This window comes from Chanos chanos, chromosome 3 (genome assembly GCF_902362185.1).
Source record: "Chanos chanos chromosome 3, fChaCha1.1, whole genome shotgun sequence".
In the NCBI taxonomy this organism is placed as follows: domain Eukaryota; kingdom Metazoa; phylum Chordata; class Actinopteri; order Gonorynchiformes; family Chanidae; genus Chanos; species Chanos chanos.
In genome coordinates, this window is record NC_044497.1 from 21,244,070 (window position 1) to 21,269,772 (window position 25,703).

A 25,703-nucleotide genomic window follows, 5' to 3' on the forward strand; every position below is an offset into this window, starting at 1 on the left:
TCTCTCATGTGCTCTGGCCACGCAGTGTGAATGTTTTTTTTTTTGTTTTGTTTTGTTTTGGTTTTTGTGACTGTCAGTTGAAATGCTGAATCTTCTAGCTGTCATGGCCTCCTGAACTACACAGAACCTTCCACACTCTCATGTCCTGAACACACGACGGCTGAGGACGGGTCTCCTTTCACAGTTCTAAGGTTCTATACTCATGAAGGACTGATTTTTCTCAGTTTGTTTTTTTTTAAGGGTGTCCTCACCCTCAGGCAGTGCTGCTGCCTTTTTGAGTGGTTTTGGTTTACATATCAAACCTAGTTACACAGAAAAATGCAATAAGTCTAGCTGTGAAGGACCAGTAGAAGAGAACATTAAAACCATCCATTGCTTTGAATTTTCACCTATACTTAGAAATCTGCTAGTAGAACACTCAGCCTATCTCCAGATTAGAGTGGACACACTGGAAGTGTGAACAGAGAATCAGGGGTCAGAATTGGTTTGGCAGCATGTTACCCATTTGCTGTGTATGACAACTCTATTTTTGGCCGACACGTATCCCGAGTAAACTGTCAGAACAAGCTTTTTATGTCAGTGAATTGTCTTAAATAGTCACCGTTTAAGCAAACTTGCAACTTGTGTGTGAAAACATCAAGTTATATTGACTTTTTTTCCTTCATTCTAAGCAAACTTCCACCATAAGAAAATCATATATATTAAAATGTTTTAATATAATTTTAAAGGACAGGTCTTAGCAGAGGTATCAGTGACTCTACACAGAGTTGTATCACATCAAACAGTATTCCAGTGCATTGTATACTGTTACATGATGTCACATTTATTTCCACTGTTTGAACTCAACAGCGGTGCATTTAAAGGAGCACTCCACCATACGATCACATGACTTCTCCATGTCCCTCCAGAAAATCAATGCAGGTATTTTTATGGACTGTAATTGCATTTTAAAGATTGTTTAAACCTTGAATTTGGCTGGTTTGGCATCTCCTCTTCCAGTGGTGATAGTTTGAGAATTTAAAATAGATTTAAGGACTTAAAAATAGATCAAATTATTTATTGTAAAAAAAAAATATCAATCAAATGTCATCCCAAGATGTCTGTGTCAGACATAAATTAGTTAGCAACATGTTAAAAATCAGATTTTGGAAAGATGTTCCAGTTCACACAAAGTCACACAAATGCATCAAGCATCAGAGAGATCAGTTACTCTGAGAACAAAACAATTAAACACTTTAAACTTGTTTAAAATATAGGGCTTGTTAAATTTGACTTTTAAAGTTTTAATCAGTGGTATTTTGAATGGTGTTTCGCGAAACTGAAAGTTTTTCAAAATAAAGGACATCGAAGTTAAATGGAACCAGTTGAATTTAGACGAAAACATCTGAAAAATGCAGTTGTGCCCTTCAGAACTCCCTGGGTTGATCTGCTGCATTAGAGATGTGAGAGAAATCATGAAGATGTGTGGATGTATTCCTTTAAGTCATATATTGTGTACAATGAAAAGGAATGTAAACCTATGTACTGTTAATAATTATAAATAGATGTTTTTTTTCAGTATCCCTCTCATGATGCATTCCCAAAATGTGTTGCATGTTTGCGTTTTATTTGTGAATAACTTGACCTGCTTTTTACATATTTAATAAAAAACAAAATATGTCAAGTGAGTTGTGTTTTTGTATGTTTAACCTGCTGTTTGGAGGCTTTGGAGACTTGGATGAACTTGCTGTAATAAAACCCTGTCACTTTGAAAGAAAACTCTGGTTATGTTGTGCTTTAGCTTCCCAATTCAAACTGAATACTGAGTCCACTGGCTTCTTCAGATGGTTGTATTGGTGTTGGACATCAGATAGAATGTGTTGTTTGGTGTATCCTTGGGACTGGAGCTGAGAAACGATGGTTTATGCTGTCTGTGACAGCGGTGCTGAGGGGCCAGTGTGTAACAAAACGTTGGGCGGTGTTCGGACGAGATTTCACAGCTTTTGCACACACAGCATTTTCAAGCCAGCTGAGTCTTAGGATCTTGCCGACGCATTTAGCAGTTATCGTTTCTAACCAAACCTTTTTGCTTTCTGTACGCGATCTAAATGAAACAGATCTTCATGCAATGCTGTGCCGCTCTGCTGACGGGTTATCGCTATTGTCCGCCTGTACCCCTGGCTCGCACATAAATTGGCGGTATACCAATAGGGGGCAGCGGAGTATATCTATACAATGCAACAAAAACGAAGAGGCACAGCGGCAACAATTCGGCGCGCTTCTTCGTACAGTGCTGACTGAGAAGCTCCTTGCTTTAGCTTTGTAATGTCGTTGCCTGACCTGTAGCCAACTCTCTCCACATCGGCACCCGGCAGTCTGACTGAAAAACAAACAAACAAACGAACACGGTGCCATATAACCATTAGGCAAACTGTTAAAGAAAAAAAAAACATGTCAGGCTTTAGAAAGGTAAGAGTGCAAGACGTTGATGTAGTGATAATTAGCTGAAGTAAATCTAATGAAGAACTCACCCTCAACGCATAGCTTTTTGTGCTAACAAAAGTTTGCTAGCCAAGTTTAGCAGAAGTGTTTGATAAGTTACCTGTTTTGATACCTCTTTACGCAATTGTCTCGTTTTCTTTTTCTGTCTGTAGCATAACACGTCTCCGAGCTGACTTGTTAGTATGTTGAACCGAGTTCCAAACAAGTTATTTGCATAATTTTAACATCACTGAACTAACATTAGCTAACTGTCGCACCATACTTATCCATTTTCCTCTTATCCTGTAGCGCAGGAGATACCCTAGAGACATGAGATGTGTACTGTTTCCTGACGACTCCAAAGACACTACAACAAAAGTGAGAAAAACGCCCCCTGTCAGTGCCCCAACTGTCAGCAGGTCATGGGAGCGGTGTGGGGACAGTTTTGTGGACACATCAGTGGTCAAGGTGGGGGACAGACCTGTAACCTTGTTGTAAATTCCTCATTTTATCACCCATCACCTTGTATGTGTTAACAAAAACAGCTGCCTCGTCCAGAGCAGCTGTAACAAAACAACAACAGCAAAAAAAACTAAAACCAGCGTCCTATTTCAGAATTTTCAGGCAACAAGGAAAACAAGTAAAACCCTGCAGCAGCTGACCCAGTCTTTAACAACACCTGGTAACTAGTCTGCTTGTGTTTTTGACATAGAGTTTGTCTCTTTTGGCTTACGCTGATAGTGTGTGTTTGTACTTTCCCTGAATGGCAAGTGAGGCAGAGGGCTGAACATGAAGAGCTGGTCCATATCGCGTGGAGCTCGAGTGAGAGTGAACACTCTGAAAGTGAAAGTCATCCACCTGCTCCACACTGCCACACAGTCACATCAGACCAGAGCAGACGGTCCCTCAGCTTCTACAGAAACTACCTGCAAATGCTCAGCGCTGACAGAGGTGTGGACGCTCACCCTCTTCTTACTGTCTTGCCTTGATTGTTTTTTGGTTTTTGTTTTTTACCTTTTTTAGCGTTTACCTGCTCCATTAGTCTACAAAGACTCAGTGACTTGGAGAATGAAATGAGTTGACACACAAATATGATGCATGTTTATATGAGAGTCAAATGACAATGAAAGTACACAAAAATATAAACAAAGTAGTGACCAAAATTGTATATAAATATACACAGATGGCAGTGGCCAAAATTATACATGCAGGCATATATAGATAGATAGATAGATAAGCATTTCCGTTAGCCGGTAGTTACCAGTTTTTGCCTGGTAAAATTTATTTAAAAAAAAGAAGAGAAATTAAAAACTTGCCGGTCAGAACATTTATACAAGTCGTCTGGAGGAGGAGAGAGTGACGCGGCCTACGCCTGTTGCAAGCTGCAAAGACACATTGGACACATTTGATTTCAAGTCAGCAACGGAGCACTTTACCACAGAGAAAATAAAACGTTACCTGGTAGCCTATAGGCTACATTTGATGCCATCTAGGCCTAGCCTTTTTTTAGACAGGCTACAGATGTTACAGGTTACAAATGTGTCTTAATAGCCTACATTTTAGTGTCTAATGTTGAGGTTTTGCTCAATCGTTGCTGTTCGTTTTGCTTAATTGTTACTGTTCATTACACAGTCACACTGATTTAAGGTCGTTGTCATTCTTTTGTCAAACTAGGTGTACGTTATATTTGCGTTTGTAACATAAACTGTTATTGAAACATGACCGGTAGGTTTCAAATTTGTTTGGTAAAGCAAATTCTCTCTGGGCACCAGACTGGCAAGAAAAAATCCTAGCGGAAACTCTATGTGTGTGTGTGTGTATATACATATATATGTGTGTGTGTGTGTGTGTGTGTGTGTGTATGATTATACAAATGGCAACGGACAGGGAAGACATTTGTTGACAGTTCATTATTAAGGTGTAATAATTGTACTGTTACAGTAATGATGACGTGCTTCAGCTCTTTGCAGATACATGACATGGCCAAAGGTATCTAATTAGTAGATTTGTTCTTCCAGTCACACCCTTTGACTGAGAAATGCAGTCATAAAGTGTCCATAGACAAACATTAGCCTTAAGACTGATTTATACTTCTGCGTAGACTCTACGCAGAGCCTACGCTGTAGCCTGCGTGAGTGGCCTACACCGTTGTGAGCATTTATACCTCTGCATTGGTGTGTCTTCATCACTCTGTAATTACATCGCCAAAACGCTAGTTTGCGGTGGGATTTCTATGCCACTGTGTTAATTTTCTTTGTGCATTACAAACGATTGCGAGAATAAGGTTAAATAAAAAGTCGAAATTCAGTCCTTGCACAGCAATATCTGTAAAACAAGTTGTGCATTCAAAAGAGGGACTAGTTTCTAAATTTTTAGGGACAAACAAAGGGAGCTCTCAAAATAATGAGCGCTCAGTTTTCAATTTGCCGAAAATTTTCAATGGTGACTGAAACTGAGTGGATCGTGTTGGAGTTGGAGCTAATAAATGTTGAACAACAGTTACTTTTACTGAAATTACTGCAACACAGAAAAGAGAGAAGACGTCGGAAGAGATGGTGTGTATGACCATTGAACCGATTGAGGCAGAAGGAGCGTAATGTGACCAAGCGGACCAATCACAATTGTTGCGGTCTGTGTCGCCGCACGTCGCCGCGATGCATAGTTACATTTCTGGGGAGATGCGTGTCAGGCTACGGCGTAGGGTACGCGGCTACGCAGAGCTTACGTAGTACCTACGACGTAGATTCGACGCAGAAGTATAAATGGGCCTTTAGAATGGGCCATACTAATAAGCTCAGTGACTTTTAAGGTGGGGCTGTCATAGAATGCCACCTTTCCAAAAAGTCAGTCGGTCAAATTCCTGCCCAGTTAGGTCTCTCTCTTAGGACTGTAAGTGCTGCTTTTGTGAGGTGGAAACGTCCAGGCCCAAGAACAGTTCAGGGCCACATTGTTAGGCTACAGAAGCTTATAGAGCGGGTCCACCAAATGCTGAAGTGTGTAGGACGTAAAAACAACCGGTCCTCGGTAGTAACACGCTCTTACCAAGTTTCACAATGCCTCTGGAAGCGACGGCATCACAAAAACTATTCGTCATAAACTTCGTGACATGAGTTTCCATAGCCAGGCACCTCTACACAAGCCTAACATCACCATGGGCATTGCCAAGTGTCGGCCAGAGAGGTGCACTGCCTGACACCGTTGGATTGTGGACCAATGGAAACACGTTCTCTGCAGTGATGAATCACACATCAGCATGTGACAGTCTGACAGACAGATCTGGGTTTGGTAAATGCCAGCAGAATGCCTCTCATCCCAAAGCATAGTGCATGGTGGAGGAGAAGCCACGGTCTGAGCCGTTTTTCCCTCGGTTCCTGTGAAAGAAAATATAGCCACGTGCTGCATAATGTCCATTCAGGGAACGTCCCACCGCGCATACACCCATGATACTGTAAAGTTATAACAGAGTTCAGAAATCCTGATTGGAGAGACGGAACATAGTGGACATAACTGGACATAGTGAATGCAACAGCTTCCTGTGCGCAACATGTGTATCTCATGTCTCTTTTATTCAAAGTGATTGCGCTGTCAGGCGTATAATGGTACAGTACATATAATACCTATAATACATGTGTCTGGATAGTCTCGATTGATTGTACAGTATTAGCCTACATAACCCATAAATTACCTTGCCAGATACATTAGCTGAAACAGCACTGTATGTGTACAGTATCTTGGCTATTTAGTCAATACAGGTACACTACAGTATCCCATATAGCTTTGCTAAGTATATAATATAGTGTTCACACAACGTCCAAATCACATAATGTCCTATTTCTCAGAATGTATCATGGACATTAAGTGACGCACGACTGTATTGACAGTAAAGCACGACGTGATATTCTGGATGATTCTGTGCTTGACAGTGCCCCATGCCCAACACAGAGGCATACAGAAATGGTTTGTTGGGATCGAAGTAGAAAAACTTGACTGGCCTGCAGTTAAATCGGACTGAGCTGGTCTGAGACCTAAAAAGTTTGAAAGTTATGACTGACTTTTATAGTGCCTGTATGCTTTTCTGTGTGAGTTCTCTGTTTGTGTGTGTTTGGAGGTGGAGAGTCGCAGTGTGCAGACAGGTGCTGTATTTACAGCTACAGCAGGTCTGGATTTTCTGCCTGATGAACATGTGCAGATGCTGATCACTGACAGTGTTGTTTACCTGTTTGTCAGACACAGATGAGGTTCCCGCTGTTGATTCAGAGAGTGATACAGAGGATTCCCAGTCAAAGGAGCAGGCAGAGTCTTCCAGTTCAACCAGGGTAAGCTCAGCCACTGACAAGCCAACAGTCAGTCACATCATTACACATGATTAAAGAGGAGACCACCAGACAGCTGTGCATCACCTGAAAAACAGCCTTTATTCAGGCACTGTCTCTAAGTCATGTTAGTTTGGCCTGTGTCCTTGTACTGTTATTTCCTACTTAAAAACATTCATTCATTCTTCAGTACTAGTCTGTCATGTGTAGTCAGGACCAGCGTTCAGCGACACGTTGAGTGGACGGGAAACCCTGATAGATTGAGCTGCGAGGTCTGTCAGGAGGTCACTCATTAAGTTGACACGGTAGATTGAAATATGAATTTTACTGTTGCTTAATGTCTGCCAAACCACACCTTAGTACAGTGACTCACTGTATTCCATCTTTGCTACGGTAAGGAACGACCTCTCAAAAATTATGTGTGCATAAAGAAAGTGCAGTACATATGCAGTACAGATCAGATTTGCTCAAACAATGTTGTTCCAGACCCTCCCCAGCAGGGGGCAGTGTGTGCTCTGTCCTGCTTGATGATGATCAGTGTCAGATTTCTCAGGTAGTCTCGTGAGGTCAGTGAACGTGTTGTCCAATCAGAGAACGGACTGAGAGAATTTTTCTGTGATCAGAGCGGTGACTTAAATCTGATGACTCAGTCTTTATTGATCACTATGTTACGTTGATAATATGGAGTTAGGGTTGGCACTAAACTGACTTTGAGGAAACTGGTTCCTTGGTGCTTAAAATATCCCTGTGAGTTCAGGGAATAATTTTTTCACGTTTCACAGAGTTGCATGTTTATTGTGATGTAGTCAGACAGTCCAGGCAATGGAGATTGTGATTATTTATTTATTTATTTTATTTCGTTGTAATGATTTCTCTATAAACTTGGACTCAGTGTTAACCAGGTAACTGTTTGATCCCTCTCTACGTCTGGCAGCACTGCTGTCACGCACAATATATCTGTCCGTTCACTCTGGTCCAGTTTGATTTGAACTCTAATAAGTAAAAATGTAATCTGTTAAAGCTCTCTGTTCTGCAGATATGGCCAGTGCTATTCTGTATGTGAGCTCAGTGCAGTTCCACACCTGGTTGTGCTTACAGTGACTTTAACCTTAGGCCTAAAAAACACAGAGTGACTACAGCTACAGGCCAAAGGTACAGCACATATCATCAGTCAGGGATCAGAGAGAGGTGATAAAAAAGATAAAGATAGCGATAAAGAAATAAACGCACTAGAGCTGTTCTCAGACAGAGGGAAGTCAAGGGAGTTTGTAAGAGAGTGTGTGTACTGTGTTTGTGACGTTTGTCATCTTAAGATTCACAGACTATACACACTCCGTCTAATGTCTCACACCACACACACTGTACACACTCAGTCAAATGTCTCACATTATACACACCACACACACACTCCGTCTAATGTCTCACACCACACACACTATACACATACTCAGTCTAATGTCTCACACCACACACAGTTACACACACTCCGTCTAATGTCTCTCTTCTGACACTCAGACAAATGGAATGTGTTGATTGACAGGTGAGGAAGCTGCTTTGCCGTCTGTGTGTCTGATTCATCATTTGGTATTTTTTTTTCCTTTTGGCACAAGCAGCTTATGTGATGTGCCCAATACATCCACTCCTCTGAATGACAGTGTGTCCTCATTTTTAAACAATAGCAGGATGTCCTTACCATACACTGATTTCCTGTATCGGGACAGAAGGCTTTACCATACACTGATTTCCTGTATCAGAGCAGACGTCCTTACCATACACTGATTTCCTGTATCAGAGCAGACGTCCTTACCATACACTGATTTCCTGTATCGGGACAGATGGCCTTACCATACACTGATTTCCTGTATCAGAGCAGACGTCCTTACCATACACTGATTTCCTGTATTGGGACAGAAGGCTTTACCATACACTGATTTCCTGTATCAGAGTAGACGTCCTTACCATACACTGATTTCCTGTATCAGGACAGATGGCCTTATCATACACTGATTTCCTGTATCGGGACAGATGGCCTTATCATACACTGATTTCCTGTATCAGGACAGATGGCCTTATCATACACTGATTTCCTGTATCAGGACAGATGGCCTTACCATACACTGATTTCCTGTATCGGGACAGATGGCCTTACCATACACTGATTTCCTGTATCGGGACAGATGGCCTTACCATACACTGATTTCCTGTATCAGGACAGATGGCCTTATCATACACTGATTTCCTGTATCAGAGTAGACGTCCTTACCATACACTGATTTCCTGTATCGGGACAGATGGCCTTACCATATACTGATTTCCTGTATCGGGACAGATGGCCTTACCATACACTGATTTCCTGTATCAGAGTAGACGTCCTTACCATATACTGATTTCCTGTATCGGGACAGATGGCCTTATCATACACTGATTTCCTGAGGTAGGACAAAAGTCCTTACAATGCCATACAATTACTGCAGTGTCACACGGTTACTGCAGTGTTGCACAGTTACTGCAGCGTCACACTTACCGCAGCGTCACATGGTTACCGCAGTGTTGCACAGTTACTGCAGTGTCATACAGTTATTGCAGTGTCGTACAGTTCCCACAGTGTCACACAGTTACTGCAGTGTCTCGTAGTTACTGCACTGCAGTGCAGAGTTGGGGTTGAAAGCTTGTGCTGCTCAGAGCATTACGTAACTCTGATAGTGAATTTTCACACTCTGTGATCAGACACTGACATAAAACATTCTAGTTTCAGAGGTCATGTTGACAGCCAGTATGAAAACTAGCAGTGGCTGACATCCTCTGAGTTTATAGGGTAGTTTGCATTTCAAAATTTGAGAGAAAATGGTGCTAAAATGAAAAAGTGCCTTGTTGATAGGCTTCCATGGGCTCCACCCATTATGTATATACCTGGAGTAGAGCTGTGAGGCTGGGTGTGGGGCAGAGTCATGCAGGTTTGTGTGAGGCAGCATCTCCAAACCCCTTCAATGACGCGTAAACAACACAATTTATGTGAAAGTGCAGCAGATTCACACTGATCCTGCCCACACTGGATCAGCCATCAGGGTGAACATGCTCCCAGACCCGTTTGGCACTTTATCTGCCCTCTCTTCCACCACCTCTCACATCAACTTAGCCCAGGTCATCAGAACCAGAACCAGCCAGAACCTGAACTGCAAAATTTACTTTAAAATACAAGTAAAAGAATAACTGAGAGTCTGCCTGTTTGCAGAGTATTACAGTTCCCAGTCATAAATGAAATGGATAGTGAGAGTCAAATCTGATGTACAGCTTGACCATAAATCGCTTGTCATAGAAATAAAGTTTATGTTTTGAATTGTACCTGTAATATTTTTTATAACATTCGGTGTACAGATGTGGAATGGTGGTGTTTGAAAAATATTTGCGGCTGCATATGTCATAAAGTGGATGCACAGTTTTTACCAGTGTTCTGAAGCTCTGATTTTCTTGAGCATGATGGTTGTATGAGGGATTTTCATTTTTCAGTGAGAAGCATTTATTTTGATCCCCTTGTTGCTGAGAAAACTAAAACTGCGGCTGAGTACTATGCTCTTGGATGTGGTGCACACATCGTTAGACTCTCATTTTATGATGCTTGGGATGCTTGTGTTTAAGGAGGATAGAAAGATTGGTTGTGTTGTCAGCTGTTTACAAGCAGTATCTCTGTAAACTTTGCAAATTACAGTGCATTGATTCAAGTCGGATTGACAAATCCAAACCACGTTCATGTTATTGAAATGGAACATTTTCTTGGAGCTGGTTCTTCTTTTTCCACCATGCTGTACTGTGTTTACAATCAAGTACATAGAAAAGATACAGTAAGTAAAAGTCCAACAAGTATCAGTTAACTTAAAGCTACTTTCTACAAAGTATTATTCTACAGGGTTGGGTATCAAGAACCGGTTCCAAGTTGGAACCGGTTTCAAATTTCCAAGAATCGTAGATTCGATAAGACACGTGCATTTCAGTTCTGTGTTTCGGTTCCTAACTTTTGCATATTTCAGTCGCGCTCCTGAGTGAACTGCAGTGAGCATTTTACACTCCTTAAAAGTCTGCCAGGACATGCTACACTGACCTAACGTCATGTCATTTGTTACACAATATGTCAAAAAAGCTTGTGAGAGGAGACCCTTCTGTTTACTTCCTGGACCATGGCTGACTGCAAAAAATGCTCAAAAGTTTGGCTTAGCTTCACTAAAAAAAGATAACGACACAGCAAAATGCTATGATGGAGTATTAGGGCCACATTGAAGGGAATAGTATTGTGAGAATGAAGTCGTAATTTAAGAAGTATAAAGTCATAACATTTCAAGAAAAAAAACTCTTAATATTACGAGAATAAAGTTGTAATTTTTAAAGAAAGAAATCATAATAAAATCATAAAATTTCGACAAAGAAAAACATAATTCTGAGGAAAATATATTACCAGCAACCAACCAAATGGGTGAGAAGACAGCCAATCGCAGCCTGAGCCTGTGTCTGGAAACTGCCGTTTGTCTCAGGCATCGTGCTGCGCCACACACATCAGTCAAGTGTCGTGCACAATCTTTTCAAAGTCCTAATGCTGATGATAATGTGGTGCTGATGTGCCAAAAGATTCAGTGTTCCGTTATTTGTGAAACCGGTTCTAAAGTATAACTTAACAAGATGCTCCACGTTCCTCGTTTTAATGCAGGTGGCATGCTGCACTTGTGATATTTCCTCTCTAAAGTAACACGTAGCCTAAAATACTACTTCATTCTCGTAATACTGCGACTATATTGTCGTAATATTGCGATTTTATTCTCGTAATATTACAACCTTATTCTCAAAATCTCTGATTTTTTTTCTCTCAGTGTGGCCCTAGTACTCTGTTGTAGTTAATGCAACACCTGCAGTAAGGATATTTCGTGCAAGGGAGGAGGCAGCTCCAATATGACGGAGCATTTACTTCAACAGGGCATGGATCTGAAGGAGTGCACCATGTTTTGCGATCTCCCAGCCACAATAACACCCCAGATACAGCTAACGTTAACACCAGCCACAATAACAACCCAGATACAGCTAACGTTAACACCAGCAACATGTCACGCTCAGGTACAAAACTCAAATGAGCTGGCACTCGTCATTTATATTGAAGGTAAACGAATGATGTCTACAAATTATTCTAATATATATTATTCTTAGATACAAGTTCAGAGAGCACCCCTCCACCTCCAGTTCATCCCCAGAGACTCCCCCTCTAATACAGAAACTCCTTTCACTGTAGGGAGAAAGAAACCTTCCTGTCACAGTTGACAGTTTACTGATCATAGCCTAAATGTGCCAAGAATAAAGGCAGGCTAATTATTGTTCTTGAAATATTTGTTCCTTTTTTCTTTCCAAAAATATTGGAATTGGAACCAAGATTCAATAAGAAACGGATTCAATAAGCAGAATCGGAATCAGAGTTTTATTATTTTAATGGTTGTTTGGTGTGTGTGTGTGGAGGGGAAGGTGATTGTTTACAGTGTGGAGGTGATTGTTTATGGTGTAGTTTGTGTGGAGGTGATTGTTTACAGTGCAGGGTGTGGAGGTGATTGTTTACAATGTATAGTGTGAGGAGGTGATTGTTTACAGTGCAGTGTGTGTGGTGGTGATTGAGTACAGTGTAGAGTGTGTGGAGGTGATTGTTTACAATGTAGTGTGTGTGGAGGTGATTTCTTACAGCATGTAGTGTGAGGAGGTGATTGAGAACAGTGTAGTGTGTGTGGAAGTGATTATTTACAGTGCAGTGTGTGTGGAGGTAATTGTTGGGAGTGTAATATGTATGGAGGTAATTGTTTATAGTGTAGTTTGTGTGGGTGTTGTTGTTTACACTGCAGTGTAATGTGTGTGGAGGTAATTGTTCGTAGTGTAGTGTGTATGGGTGTCATTGTTTACACTGCAGTGTAATATGTATGGAGGTAATTGTTCATAGTGTAGTGTGTATGGGTGTCATTGTTTACACTGCAGTGTAATATGTATGGAGGTGATTGTTCATAGTGTAGTGTGTATGGGTGTCATTGTTTACACTGCAGTCTAATATGTATGGAGGTGATTGTTCATAGTGTAGTGTGTGTGGAGGTAATTGTTTGTAGTGTAGTGTGTATGGGTGTCATTGTTTACACTGCAGTGTAATATGTATGGAGGTAATTGTTCATAGTGTAGTGTGTATGGGTGTCATTGTTTACACTGCAGTGTAATGTGTATGAAGGTGATTGTTTACAGTGTAGTGTGTACGGGTGTCATTGTTTACACTGCAGTGTAATGTGTATGAAGGTGATTGTTTACAGTGTAGTGTGTACGGGTGTCGTTGTTTACACTACAGTGTAATATGTATGGAGGTGATTGTTCATAGTGTAGTGTGTACGGGTGTCGTTGTTTACACTGCAGTGTAATATGTATGGAGGTGATTGTTCATAGTGTAGTGTGTATGGGTGTCATTGTTTACACTGCAGTGTAATATGTATGGAGGTGATTGTTCATAGTGTAGTGTGTACGGGTGTCGTTGTTTACACTGCAGTGTAATATGTATGGAGGTAATTGTTCATAGTGTAGTGTGTATGGGTGTCGTTGTTTACACTACAGTGTAATATGTATGGAGGTGATTGTTCATAGTGTAGTGTGTATGGGTGTCGTTGTTTACAGTGTAATGTGTCTGGAGGCTTTTCTGTATGATGCAGGTACAGGGAGTGTATTGAGTGTGGAGAGAGAGAGAGAGAGAGAGACTTTACTACTGTTTGTTCGGCAAAAACAAGGCAGTGAAGATGTTCAATAGAGTATAAAGTTTATGTTGCTCTCATTGAGCACCACACACACACTTCAGGACGAACACATTTTTGAGTGGGGGCCAGGAACATAGTGTTCTGTGGCGCGAGGTTTTGCTGTGACGTCTGCTGGCAGATTGCCTTGTGGAGTCAAGTTGATTCAAATAAAAGAGCGCGTAGGCTGGCCAGGCATGGAATGCTGGTCTTGTCTCCACATGATGAGGAGGTAGCAGGTTGGATTTTTCCATAAGAACTGGTTTCACTGATAGGATCAGGTGGGTTTTTCCCAAGGTATCTGACTGCCTGACAGTGTCCTCAACCCACCGCTTGTCTTTTTATGTTATTTCACCTCTTGTATAAGCTACACGTTTGTGTTTTGGCTCTATCTATATCTGTATCTTTATGATGGCTGTATCTATAGTGTATAATATCTGGTTACCTTTCTTCAGCTGAAAGGAGATACGCCTGCTCACCGATAGCACGGCCAGAGCAGGGGCAGCTGATGATGTGCAGATTGAGTTGTTATGGCAGATTTACGCTGGGGCACCACAAGGTCAGATTAGGTGCATATGTTAGTGTGTTCAAAGGACTTAGAACACAGATGCCAGTTCAGGAGGATGAGGGAGGAGTATCAGTGGCACAGGGTTAAAGTAGGCAGAGACTGGGCTGTGGGTACAGTGTTTTACGTTGTTTCCTTTTTTGCTCCTCGTTTTTATGCATCATCATTACGGATGTCAGTGATGTTGTGATGTAATGTGTGGATTTGCAGGCAGGTGCAGAGATCTCAGACTACCCCTCTGATGAGGATCCTGTTTCTAAGGAAGAGAGGGCGGCCTGCAGTCGACCGGACACTTCCCTGGGGGAGGCCACCAAGACGTCTGTCAGTGACTGGCTGCGATATGCACAAACAGTGCTGCAGACACCCCAGAAAAATACAGACAGAAACTACAAAACCCCAGAGGATTCTGGGAAAAAGAGACAGAAATTTGAAAGGTATAAGGCCAGGGCCATTCCACACCATTCCCTCACACGCTGCCATTTTGGTAATCAGACTGACCCAAAACAACACCTTCACACACACAGAAAACCAGACAGCTCTTAGTCACACGAGTCCTTCCCCCTCTTTCATATCAAACTCTTAATTCTCTCAAGCAGCTCTAGCTATGCTAACAGGATGTAGATCTCTGTGAGGTGCCAAATGTTTGATAATGAAATAAAAAAAGATATTAGAATGCTCCCGTCAGTAATAAGTGGTGGAGCTGGCATGGTGCCAGCAAGGGCTGTCATCAGTGTCAAATGATATTCATTCATTCCGGTGCTTATCTGGACACATGCGACAGCGTGAGAGGGGCGAGTGTTGTTTTCTGATGACATCGGTCTGTCATCTGTCCCTCCCCTTACTAAACCAGCACAGCTCTCATTACATCTGCTCCACGTGGTTCTTTTTTCATAGTGAGGAGGAAAATTCCTATTCACTGGTTCTTCAAAAATAGATCTAAAATCACATGATCAGCTACTTTGACCCATCACTAGTTTCTGTTTGAGAGTGCATTTAGGCACACACACACGCGCGCGTACACACACACACACACACACAAACATTATGAACATGTGCGGGTTGAATGCTGCTGTTTAACTGTCCTCTTTTAATGACACATTCAACATCTCAAAACAGGGACGGACAAATTAACAAAAAAAAAAAATATAAATATCCAGTCATTGAAAAGTTGGCAGCATTGCCTCGGGACAGCTCTAGTCCTTTTTTGAATGCTGCTGTGTGATTTCTAAACTGTGTTAAGGGACATATTTTAAGAAGGAAATTCTCCAGGTGTCTGAAAGAGTGCCTCTGTCGAACTGGAAGTTCCAAGTTGTTCAGAGTTGTAAATCTGGTCCACTCAGTTTTGACCAGAACATTCCATGAAGGTTCAATGGTGATGAAGTTCATGAATGCTAATGACTTCATCCCAGTCATGAGACTGCTCTAGACTCCATTTATATAAGTCTATATGGTAATTTTATTGTTGGATATGGGAACATTTTGAGTAAATGTTTGAACCAGAAATGTTTACACTTGCCTGCTCAAATCAGCCTCATACTTTTTATCCATTAGTTTATTCTGCAGAGCTGTCCATTCCATAACTGATCCTGTCCATTCTGTTACACATTCACCACCATGCCTGTCCATTCTGTCACACATTCACCACCATGCCTGTCCATTCTGTCACACATTCAAAAACCATACCTGTCCATTCTGTTACACATTCACCACCATACCTGTCCAATCTGTCACACATTCACCACAATGCCTGTTCATTCTGTCACACATTCACCACCATACCTGTCGATTCTGTCACACATTCACCACAATGCCTGTCCATTCTGTCGCACATTTACCACCACGCTTGTCCATTCTGTCACACATCCAGCACCATGCCTGTCTATTCTGTCACACATTCAACACCATACCTGTCCATTCTGTTACACATTTACCACCATGCCTGTCCATTCTGTCACACATTCAACACCATACCTGTCCATTCTGTCACACATTCACCACAATGCCTGTCCATTCTGTTACACATCCACCACCATGCCTGTCCATTCTGTCACACATCCACCACCATGCCTGTCCATTCTGTCACACACTCACCACCATACCTGTCCATTCTGTTACACATTCACCACCATACCTGTCTGTTCTGTTACACATCCACCACCATGTTTGACAGTTTTTGCGCATTGGTCATGGTTACAGGAGGTGTTGGAGCAGTTGCTTGTCTGTAAATATCAGCTTAGATCTGCAGCTCAGAGTGTACTGGGGCTGTGGCTGCTGTTTATAGTTTTTATTGTATGTTCTACACTAGTGACTTTTCTTATGCTATTTACTCTTGTTTAGCATAGGCTGTCAGTGTCTTCAACACCTTTCCCCTTGTCACTGTAACCCATTTTACAGGTTTTGTGGCAGATGGATCTGTGATTGGAACATCAGCTATCTGGCCTCTTTCAAACCCTGTCAGATCTCTCATCTGGATTCACATACTTGCTCATTTATGTCTTTTTTGTGTCTGACACCTTGTGTTTAAATGAATGTGACTCATGGGTATAGCCACCTTCGTCATTTGTGTAATTTGTGACTTGATGATAGCTGAGTTCAAAAGTTCAGGGTCATATTCATGTGATTTTTCCCTTACTGCCTCTGTGGTTTCTGGGGGGAGGGCTGAATCTGCTGGTGGGGGTGCTGTCAGCCCTGATGTGACTTGAGAAACACTGAGCATTCTGCTCTCCATGCAGTGGTACTTTGCTAAAGCAACAGGCCGCAACGATCCACTGCACAACCAAGGCTATATTCAAACAGAACTGAAAGCAGACACAAAGACAGTTGGCTTTTCAAACATGTTACTGAATAGAGAGACTAATGTGCAGTTTTTTTAATTTCTCAGATTCCACGTTTGCCATTCACTCCCACTCTCACAGATCAGATAAGACGTGACATTTCATTCAGCTAGACATGTTTAAAGATCTCTCTGGAGAAATAAGACTTTTCCTCTGAACTGTGGTTATGTAACATGTTGGCCCGTTACTGCCAGCTGTATGGATCCTGTCTAGGCTTCCCAGAGCTGTCAGCTTTTGTGCTAATGATCTGAAATTCAGAAGACAGTGGTCGGTGTGACTGAGTGTTTGATTTGACCTTGTGTTTTGTGTAGGGGGGGTCTTGCAGAGAGACTGAATAGACTCCAGTGTAGACAGAGATCAGCTGTAAGTTTCTGGAGACACCAGGCTCCATCAAATTCAAGCACAGCACCAAGTAAGTGTGTGTGTGTGTGTATGTGTATGTATGTGTGTGTCTGTGTGTGCATGCTTGCATGTGTATGTAAATGCATACGTGTCTGCCTGTGTGTGTGTGTGTATATGTGTATGTGTGTGTGTGTACATAAGTATTGATATACTTTCAGAATGGCAGGTTAGTATAGACAAATAGAAAATCCAATACTAAATTATTTGTCTCTGTAACTTGTGAAGAATGCTGATGCCTTGTGTGTGGTTAGGTCATTGTTTATAAATGTGGACTGGTTTATGCTTTTATGACACATCAGAGCAGTATGCTTTGAATCTCAGTTGAAGGGTTAAAACAGTGTGGGGTTGGTTTCAGTCCGGTCAGAGACTGACTGGTGGCATGGGAGGTTTTAGTGAAGAAATGTCGACTGCTATGGTAACCATGACAACCTGTTAAGGTGACAGGAAGCGTGACACAGACACACCTTTTCACTGTTTTTTTCCACCGTGTAACGATCTTTTACTCTCTGCCCTGCTCTGTGGCGTTCACACACGGAGAGCAGACCTGCGTGTGGAGCATAGAGCGCGCTCTGACAGTTGACAGTGGAAAACAATCAGGGGAGTTAGCGGATGGAAAAGAAGAAGAAGAAAAGGATGTTTTAAGGGGGGGGCACAGTAGTACATGGTGTGAAAATGCTTGACAGCACACTGTTTTACATATGCTCAGTATCTAAAAGCATCTACATCTAAACGAATGAAGAACAGAACTTCATTTAGTCAGTGTCATTGACTATTACAAAATTTGCAGAAACTGCAGCGACTAAAAGCATTTACATCTAAATGAATTAGGAGCAGTACTTTATTGAGTCAATGTCAGTGAATATTTTAAAAATAGACAGAAACTGCAGGAAAATGCTGCCTCAAAGGGAAGATGAAAAAATCTGTGTTTTGTGAGATTGTAACCTTTTTGACTATTGAGATTTTGAGATGTGTAAGTCCTCAGTCCACAGGTTTGTCCCTGTTGCTGTGAGTATGGCCTCATCATGACTGTTCTCTGACTGTCTGTCAGAATGACCATGCCAAGCTTACCAAGAACTCATCCACTCCCCTCACTAACACAAGTATGGCTGTCCTTAAAATGACAGTTTGCTCTTCTTAGATTCACTCTGAGGGACGTTTCCCCCTGTCGGAACAAGTCCTGTCCTGCGGGGTAAACCAGTAAAGCGCGCGGGCATGGGTTTCTGCCTGCACAGTCAGGTGATAGATGAGGCAAAAACAGGGCTGTTGTCACAGTATTCAAATGTGCAGTACATCACAACCTGTACTGCCTTTCTTTTCTTTTTTTCTTTTTCCTTTTTTTCCCCCCCCCAGAAATACTGGGCCTGACAGTCTATCCTGGGTCTGACAGTCTGTATACTGGGCCTGACAGTCTATACTGGGCCTGACAGTCTGTATACTGGGCCTGACAGTCTATACTGGGCCTGACAGTATTTATACTGGGCCTGACAGTCTGTATACTTGACCTGACTGTCTTTACTGGGTCTGAACGTCTGTATACTGACTCTGACAGACTATACTGGGCCTGACCGTCTGTATACTGGTCCTGACAGTCTGTACTGGGCTTGACAGTCTATACTGTGCCTGCAATGTTACTGACTTCACTGGAACGCACTCTAGTTTTTGTGGTAGTATGGATGAAACCATTTTAGAATTGATGGATATAATTTAATCACAGAGAGTATTACAGACTTGAATTTATGCTGGTATTGTTTTTAAATGAGTAACAATGCAGTGAAACAAAAACAAAACACTGAGTCACAGTGAATTTGGATCAGCGTAACTGCTAAAGCCACTGCAACTAAACCTCTGCCTACCCAGTGTAGTACAGTTCAGTAACTGCAGACCAAATGGAAGGTACCATTCTCTGCAGATACAGAGACAGATACCACTGTGGAAGGACTTTACCAGCTCATTCCTCATATACCCCTTCACCCCAATAACACAATCCAGCTATCCTTAAAATAAACACATCTGTTCTGTCTGTATGAATGAATATAAGCAGCTGTAGTCATGTAGTTCTGTAATGATGTTATTCTGTAATGATGAAGTAATGTAGTCTGTAGTGATGTTATTCTGTAATGATGTAGTCTGTAGTGATGTAGTCTGTAGTGATGTTGTTCTGTAGTGATGTTGTTCTATAATGATGTAGTCTGTAGTGATGTTGTTCTGTAGTGATGTAGTCTGTAGTGATGTAGTCTGTAGTGATGTTGTTCTGTAGTGATGTAGTCTGTAGTGATGTTGTTCTGTAGTGATGTAGTCTGTAGTGATGTAATCTGTTGTGATGTTGTTCTGTAGTGATGTAGTCTGTAGTGATGTTGTTCTGTAGTGATGTAGTCTGTAGTGATGTTGTTCTGTAGTGATGTAATCTGTAGTGATGTTGTTCTGTAGTGATGTTGTTCTGCAGTGATGTAGTCTGTAGTGATGTTGTTCTGTAGTGATGTTGGTCTGTAGTGATGTAGTCTGTAGTGATGTTGTTCTGTAGTGATGTAGTCTGTAGTGATGTTGTTCTGTAGTGATGTGGTGCTGTAGTGATGTTGTTCTGTAGTGATGTAGTCTGTAGTGATGTTGTTCTGTAATGATGTAGTCTGTAGTGATGTTGTTCTGTAATGATGTAATCTGTAGTGATGTTGTTCTGTAGTGATGTAATCTGTAGTGATGTTGTTCTGTAGTGATGTAGTCTGTAGTGATGTTGTTCTGTAGTGATGTTGTTCTGTAGTGATGTTGTTCTGTAGTGATGTAGTCTGTGGTGATGTTGTTCTGTAGTGATGTAGTCTGTAGTGATGTAGTCTGTAGTGATGTTGTGCTGTAGTGATGCAATCTGTAATGATGTAGTGAGTAGTGTTGTAGTTCTGTAGTGATGTAGTTTGGCAATGAGGTAGTTGGTGGTGATGTAGTTCTGTAGTGATGTTGTTCTGTAATGATGTAATCTGTAGTGATGTTGTTCTGTAGTGATGTAATCTGTAGTGATGTTGTTCTGTAGTGATGTAGTCTGTAGTGATGTAGTCTGAAATGATGTTGTTCTGTAGTGATGTGGTGCTGTAGTGATGTTGTTCTGTAGTGATGTAGTCTGTAGTGATGTTGTTCTGTAGTGATGTAGTCTGTAGTGATGTTGTTCTGTAGTGATGTTGTTCTGTAGTGATGTAGTCTGTAGTGATGTTGTTCTGTAGTGATGTTGTTCTGTAGTGATGTAGTCTGTAGTGATGTTGTTCTGTAGTGATGTAGTCTGTAATGATGTTGTTCTGTAGTGATGTGGTGCTGTAGTGATGTTCTGTAGTGATGTAGTCTGTCGTGATGTTGTTCTGTAGTGATGTGGTGCTGTAATGATGTTCTGTAGTGATGTAGTCTGTAGTGATGTTGTTCTGTAGTGATGTGGTGCTGTAATGATGTTCTGTAGTGATGTAGTCTGTAGTGATGTTGTTCTGTAGTGATGTTGTTCTGTAGTGATGTGGTGCTGTAGTGATGTTGTTCTGTAGTGATGTAGTCTGTAGTGATGTTGTTCTGTAGTGATGTAGTCTGTAGTGATGTTGTTCTGTAGTGATGTTGTTCTGTAGTGATGTAATCTGTAATGATGTAGTGAGTAGTGTTGTAGTTCTGTAGTGATGTAGTTTGGCAATGAGGTAGTCGGTGGTGATGTAGTTCTGTGGTGATGTAGTTCTCTAGAGATGTAGTTCTGTGGTGACGTAGTCTGTGGTGATGTAGTCTTTGGTAGGGCTGGGTACCGAACTTGCTTAGATACTATCGAGTATCGAAAAATGTCATTCGGTACCAGAGTAAACCTTATCAGTGTCAGTGTGCCAATAAGCATGCAGCATGCTTGTACCAAGATCTAATAATGCTCGTGATTGGCTGTCTACCGTAATGTTACACAAACATATCATAGAGACATGCAGGAAAAACACTACGTTACGCTCAGAGATTGTGTGCTTGTGGGGCTTGTGTGTGTGTGTTGTTGTACTTTGATAGGCTTGCATACAGTGTTCGTCGCATAGTAGTTGTAAAATGTCTAAGGGTGTGTTCACATGTAGTATCCTTTTTTGATGAAAATCTCTGGCCAGAGCATTTTTCAGGTAGAAAGAAACGCTGACAGCATTTTTTTCCAAAAAGCAGTTGAGAGCGTCTTTTGTTGCCGTAACAACAGCAGCTAACAGGTTAGTTTTGCTAACGACAAGCAGTAAACACAAACACTTGTCAGAAACTCCTAAGGTCCATCCAATTTGACACCAGACAGCCTCTTTATGATGAATATTATGATACTGTTTAACTGTCATGTCAAAAAGTTAACTGTGCTCAGAAAGCAGCACAATTAACTTCTCCACCGCTACCTTCTCCATTTTTGATGGTTGTTATGGGAAACGACAGGTCTCACTATTCTGCTTGTGATTGGTCAGCTGTCAAAAAAGTGCTTTATGTAAAGCACTTTCTGCTCTAATATTATTTGTTGGGGCAGGGGTGGTTCAGGAGGTAGAGCAGTCATCTGTTAATCTGAAGGTTTCCGGTTCAATTCTGGCTTTCATACAGTTTTATTTATTGATATTATGTTAACAGACAACTTCAAGTTGTGGTAAATAGGTTTATATTTTTTATGTTGTGAAACTGCTTTGAGTGTGTAAAAATGCCAAGGAAAAAAAAATAAAACTAAAGATTTGTACCATAATGTGAAATGTAATTTTCTTTTTGTTAAAATGGATTTTATAAAATTGGTATCGAAAAAAGTATGGTTCAGGAACCGGTATTGAAGTCAAGGTACCGGTACTGGAATCAAACATTTTTGAACGATACCCAGCCCTAGTCTTTGGTGACAGGGCTGGCCCGGAGGACAAACACTGGTGATGTGTCTGTGTAATATAAGAATAAAACAGTGAGGCAGGAATAAACCTCCTCTCCTCAGCTTCCTGCACTCGACTTACTTTACCCCATGACATGAATGTAACACCGCAGTGCAATCTCACTCAGGAAATGTCTGTGTGTGGCACACATCCAAGTTAAGAGCACGGTTTTCTGTTTAGTTTTAAGAGTCCTGAGTCTAAAAGTGTTTAGATGTCACCGAATGGGATTCTTACTGAAGTCTGTGTTTGTCCATGTTTTGTTGTTGTTGTTGTTGTTATTTTGTTGCAGTTCAGAGATCTGACATGCTGGCTCTAAGAGCCCAGTGGATACAACAGGACTGTGGAATGCATGTTGCTGTCTGTGACAGAGCTGATAATCCGAACCAACCTGGTCAGGACAGGTCCAGTCAGTGCCTGGTGCTCTTTAACCAGGACACAGCCAAGCACCTGACTCCATCGCCTGGAGACCTCATCCACGTCTACCCACCATGGTGAGAGATCTGTGATTGTCTGAGGATATCTGAGAGCTGGTTTTAAAACCTAAAGAATATAGGATCTAGATAGCCTACGTTGAGCCTTTTGTTACTCCTTAGTCATAGGAGCTAAAAATTAGCTTGAACTAAGAGAGGTTTTTATAAATGATTACAAATTCGTTATATGACCCGGATATGAGGACTACATTTGGCCAAATAATTCAGAGAAAAAAGCAGCTAAGCACAGAATTTACTGTAAATGCACTTACTTTTTTTGCAAACTCCACTGATTTTTTCCTCTGTGTGCACAGGCCTTTAAGGACACTGGAAAAGCCCAGAGTGAGAGTGTGTGCGTGCCTGTGTGTGTGTTTGAGAGTGTGTGCGTGCCTGTGTGTGTGTGTGTGTGTGTGTGCGTGCGCGCTTGTGTGTGTGTTGGGAGGGGCAAATAGGTGGTGTAGTGGGGAGCTGTGTCTAGCTCCAGCTGTTGGGAGTGGGATCTGAGCCCATGCTGGAGCTGTATGACCGGCAGGAGGCCAAGGGACCTCCTCACTGCTCCACACGTCATGGCTCCAGGGAATGGCCCACATTCCTCTTCCTGGCAGTGCTTAGGTCATTTCCAGCAAAAATTTCCTGGGAAAAACAGAGTTGGATCTCCTCTTTCTCTCTTGCACTTTCTGTTTTTTTGTCAAGAGCATTAAGGAACACATCACAATAGCTGAAGTGGATGCCAGTGAAGGCAATTGGAAACACATGTGGCTCAGCGTGTCCCAGTCTTTCTCACTAGTGCTCTGTTTCTTTCTCTTTCTCTGAGACACACTCACACACACACACACACACACACTGAGAGAGAGAGTGTGAAACACTAAGAGAGAGAAAGTGAAACACAAACACAGAGCGACACGCACTGCTGCTTTGCTTTTTTAGAGGATGAAGTTCTTTTGACTTTACTTTGGAGTGCTCTGTTAACACTGATTGACAGTCATGCACCACTCTGAAGTCATGTGTTATCACAGTGGAGAACTGTCCTTGGCATCCACACGCATAGGAAACATGCAAAGGCCGGCTGGATTTCACAGCATTTACATACTAAATGTACAGGTCAGATTGGCCTGCCTTTTACATGGCTGCTCACTGTCTTACACACGGGAGCCCAGTGTCTGAGGACTGACAGAGCGCGATGTTTATTAATGAGCGTGTGCTAATGTGTGAGCTGTGATTGGCTAACACGTAGCAGTATGTAAATAAGGCTTGTCCCTGGACACTGAAAATGATCTTCACTGTCCCTCACAGTGACTTTATCTCTTGTTTTGAGTCTGTTACTGGGTGAGTTTTCCTCCCAAATTAAAGCAGTTCACAAAAAATATGAGTGAATAAGTGACAAGTGATACCTCAGGATAAAATCAAAGCGCCCAAGCTGTGAAAAGAACCTCTTCTACTCCTGAACAGCCCTGGGTATATTGCTCCCGGTGCAGTTACATGTTAGGGACTGATCACTGGTACTTGGAAGTAACCTGACGATGTGTTTTGTTCTTAAATTATGAGTCAGCAGCTAAGCATGGTAATGCTTTATTTTACAGTCTGCTAATTACCAGGTATTAACTAGGAAATAAGATGATAATAAAATACAGTTATTAGGAGAGCCAAAAAAAAAAACTGGATAGGATGTACTAAATAATTTCCTGGGAAGTACATGGAAACCTACTAGGAAACTAGATGGTTAGGGTTAGGGTTGTTGCCATCTAGTTTCCTAGAAGGTTTTTATGTACTTACCAGGAAATTATTTAGTACTTCCTATCCAAATAACTATATTTTATTACCGTCTCATTTCCTAGTTAATACCTGGTAATTAGCGGACTGTAAAATAAAGCATCACCCTAAATACTATTATTTATTCATTTTTAATCTGCACATGCATTACCTAAGACAACCCTTTGTGAAAGTTGGACTGGAAAAATCCAGAGTGTGTTTGCTGGGTGTAGTAGTGTTCCAGTCATGCTTGGCTGTGTGTGCTTCCTGTGTAGGAGGTGCATACTCCTCCCCCGGGCTCATTTTGGGAGCGTTCTGGCCCCTCCCTCCTCCCCCGCTGGAAGATGCCGGGAATTGCTGCGGGCGTGAACCATCCAGGCAGTCCTGATAACACCTCAGACACTCCTTACCTGTACGGGTGTGGCTCTGATGTCAGCATGCGGCATGTTTGCTCACTCACTTCCGTCTGTATTGTTCTCAGAACTGGAGAAGGCTTTTCAGAGGACTCAGTGCACTGATGGAATGTCAGTATCATTGACTTACCATCACGGCATCCGGTCTCTCCTAGCTGACTTCTGCACTTAACTTAATCAGTACCATTAGAATTACGGTAGCATGAAGTGTCTTGGCTCTACACATACACTTATTGAGTGTGCCCTTGTATTTAGTTTTATGTGTATGTATGTTGACAGTTGTCTTGTGCCACTGAGCTGAACTCCCATCAGACTTTTCTTACCTGCTTGAGTAAGCAGGTGAATGGAGACATTTTTTGATTTTGTTTTTGTTTGTTTTTTTTTAATTAGCTCTGCTTATGACTCTGTATTTAGCGACCGCTATACTGTGACTGGCTGCAGGCTAGACCCTCCTGCTGTCAGAGATCAGGTGGTTCATAGGGAAGTTTTCACTCCCCCGCACCCCCACCACAACCCTCCAGCATCCCCACTTTGACAGCTCCTTTGTCCCAGGGCTTTGGTGGTTTGCACAGTGACGTATGGGACTAGTTGTCTTCCTCACGGCGTTGTGTGACGATGAAGGCAGGCAGAGGCATGCGGTGGAGTTGGAGGTGGTTGTGCGTCAGACAGGTCTAACAGCAATCAGAGGTCCATGTCTCCTCTCTTACACCTTCAATTAGGAGATATGTGCCCTCAGTCACTGAACCTCTCACCTTTTTCCCTGTGAGGGCATGGAATTGTTTTGATTCTCACAATTTTAAAAAGAGTAGTAGATGGAGATGAAAATATGTGATGAGTGATTTTTTTTTCT

General features: G+C 41.9%; 1 protein-coding gene across 1 annotated transcript in view; it reads left to right on the forward strand.

The window, feature by feature from the left end:
• The first annotated feature begins 54 nt into the window (after nucleotides 1-54).
• spidr (scaffold protein involved in DNA repair) overlaps nucleotides 55-25,703 on the forward strand; it is a 54,913-nt gene continuing 29,264 nt past the window's right edge. The window contains exons 1-7 of the mRNA XM_030767651.1: nucleotides 55-1,098; nucleotides 2,770-2,928; nucleotides 6,569-6,593; nucleotides 6,688-6,765; nucleotides 14,335-14,554; nucleotides 17,266-17,366; nucleotides 22,511-22,712. Coding sequence (XP_030623511.1) covers nucleotides 1,084-1,098; nucleotides 2,770-2,928; nucleotides 6,569-6,593; nucleotides 6,688-6,765; nucleotides 14,335-14,554; nucleotides 17,266-17,366; nucleotides 22,511-22,712 — 800 coding nt within the window. The 5' untranslated portion in view covers nucleotides 55-1,083. The remainder of the gene's footprint in view (nucleotides 1,099-2,769; nucleotides 2,929-6,568; nucleotides 6,594-6,687; nucleotides 6,766-14,334; nucleotides 14,555-17,265; nucleotides 17,367-22,510; nucleotides 22,713-25,703) is intronic.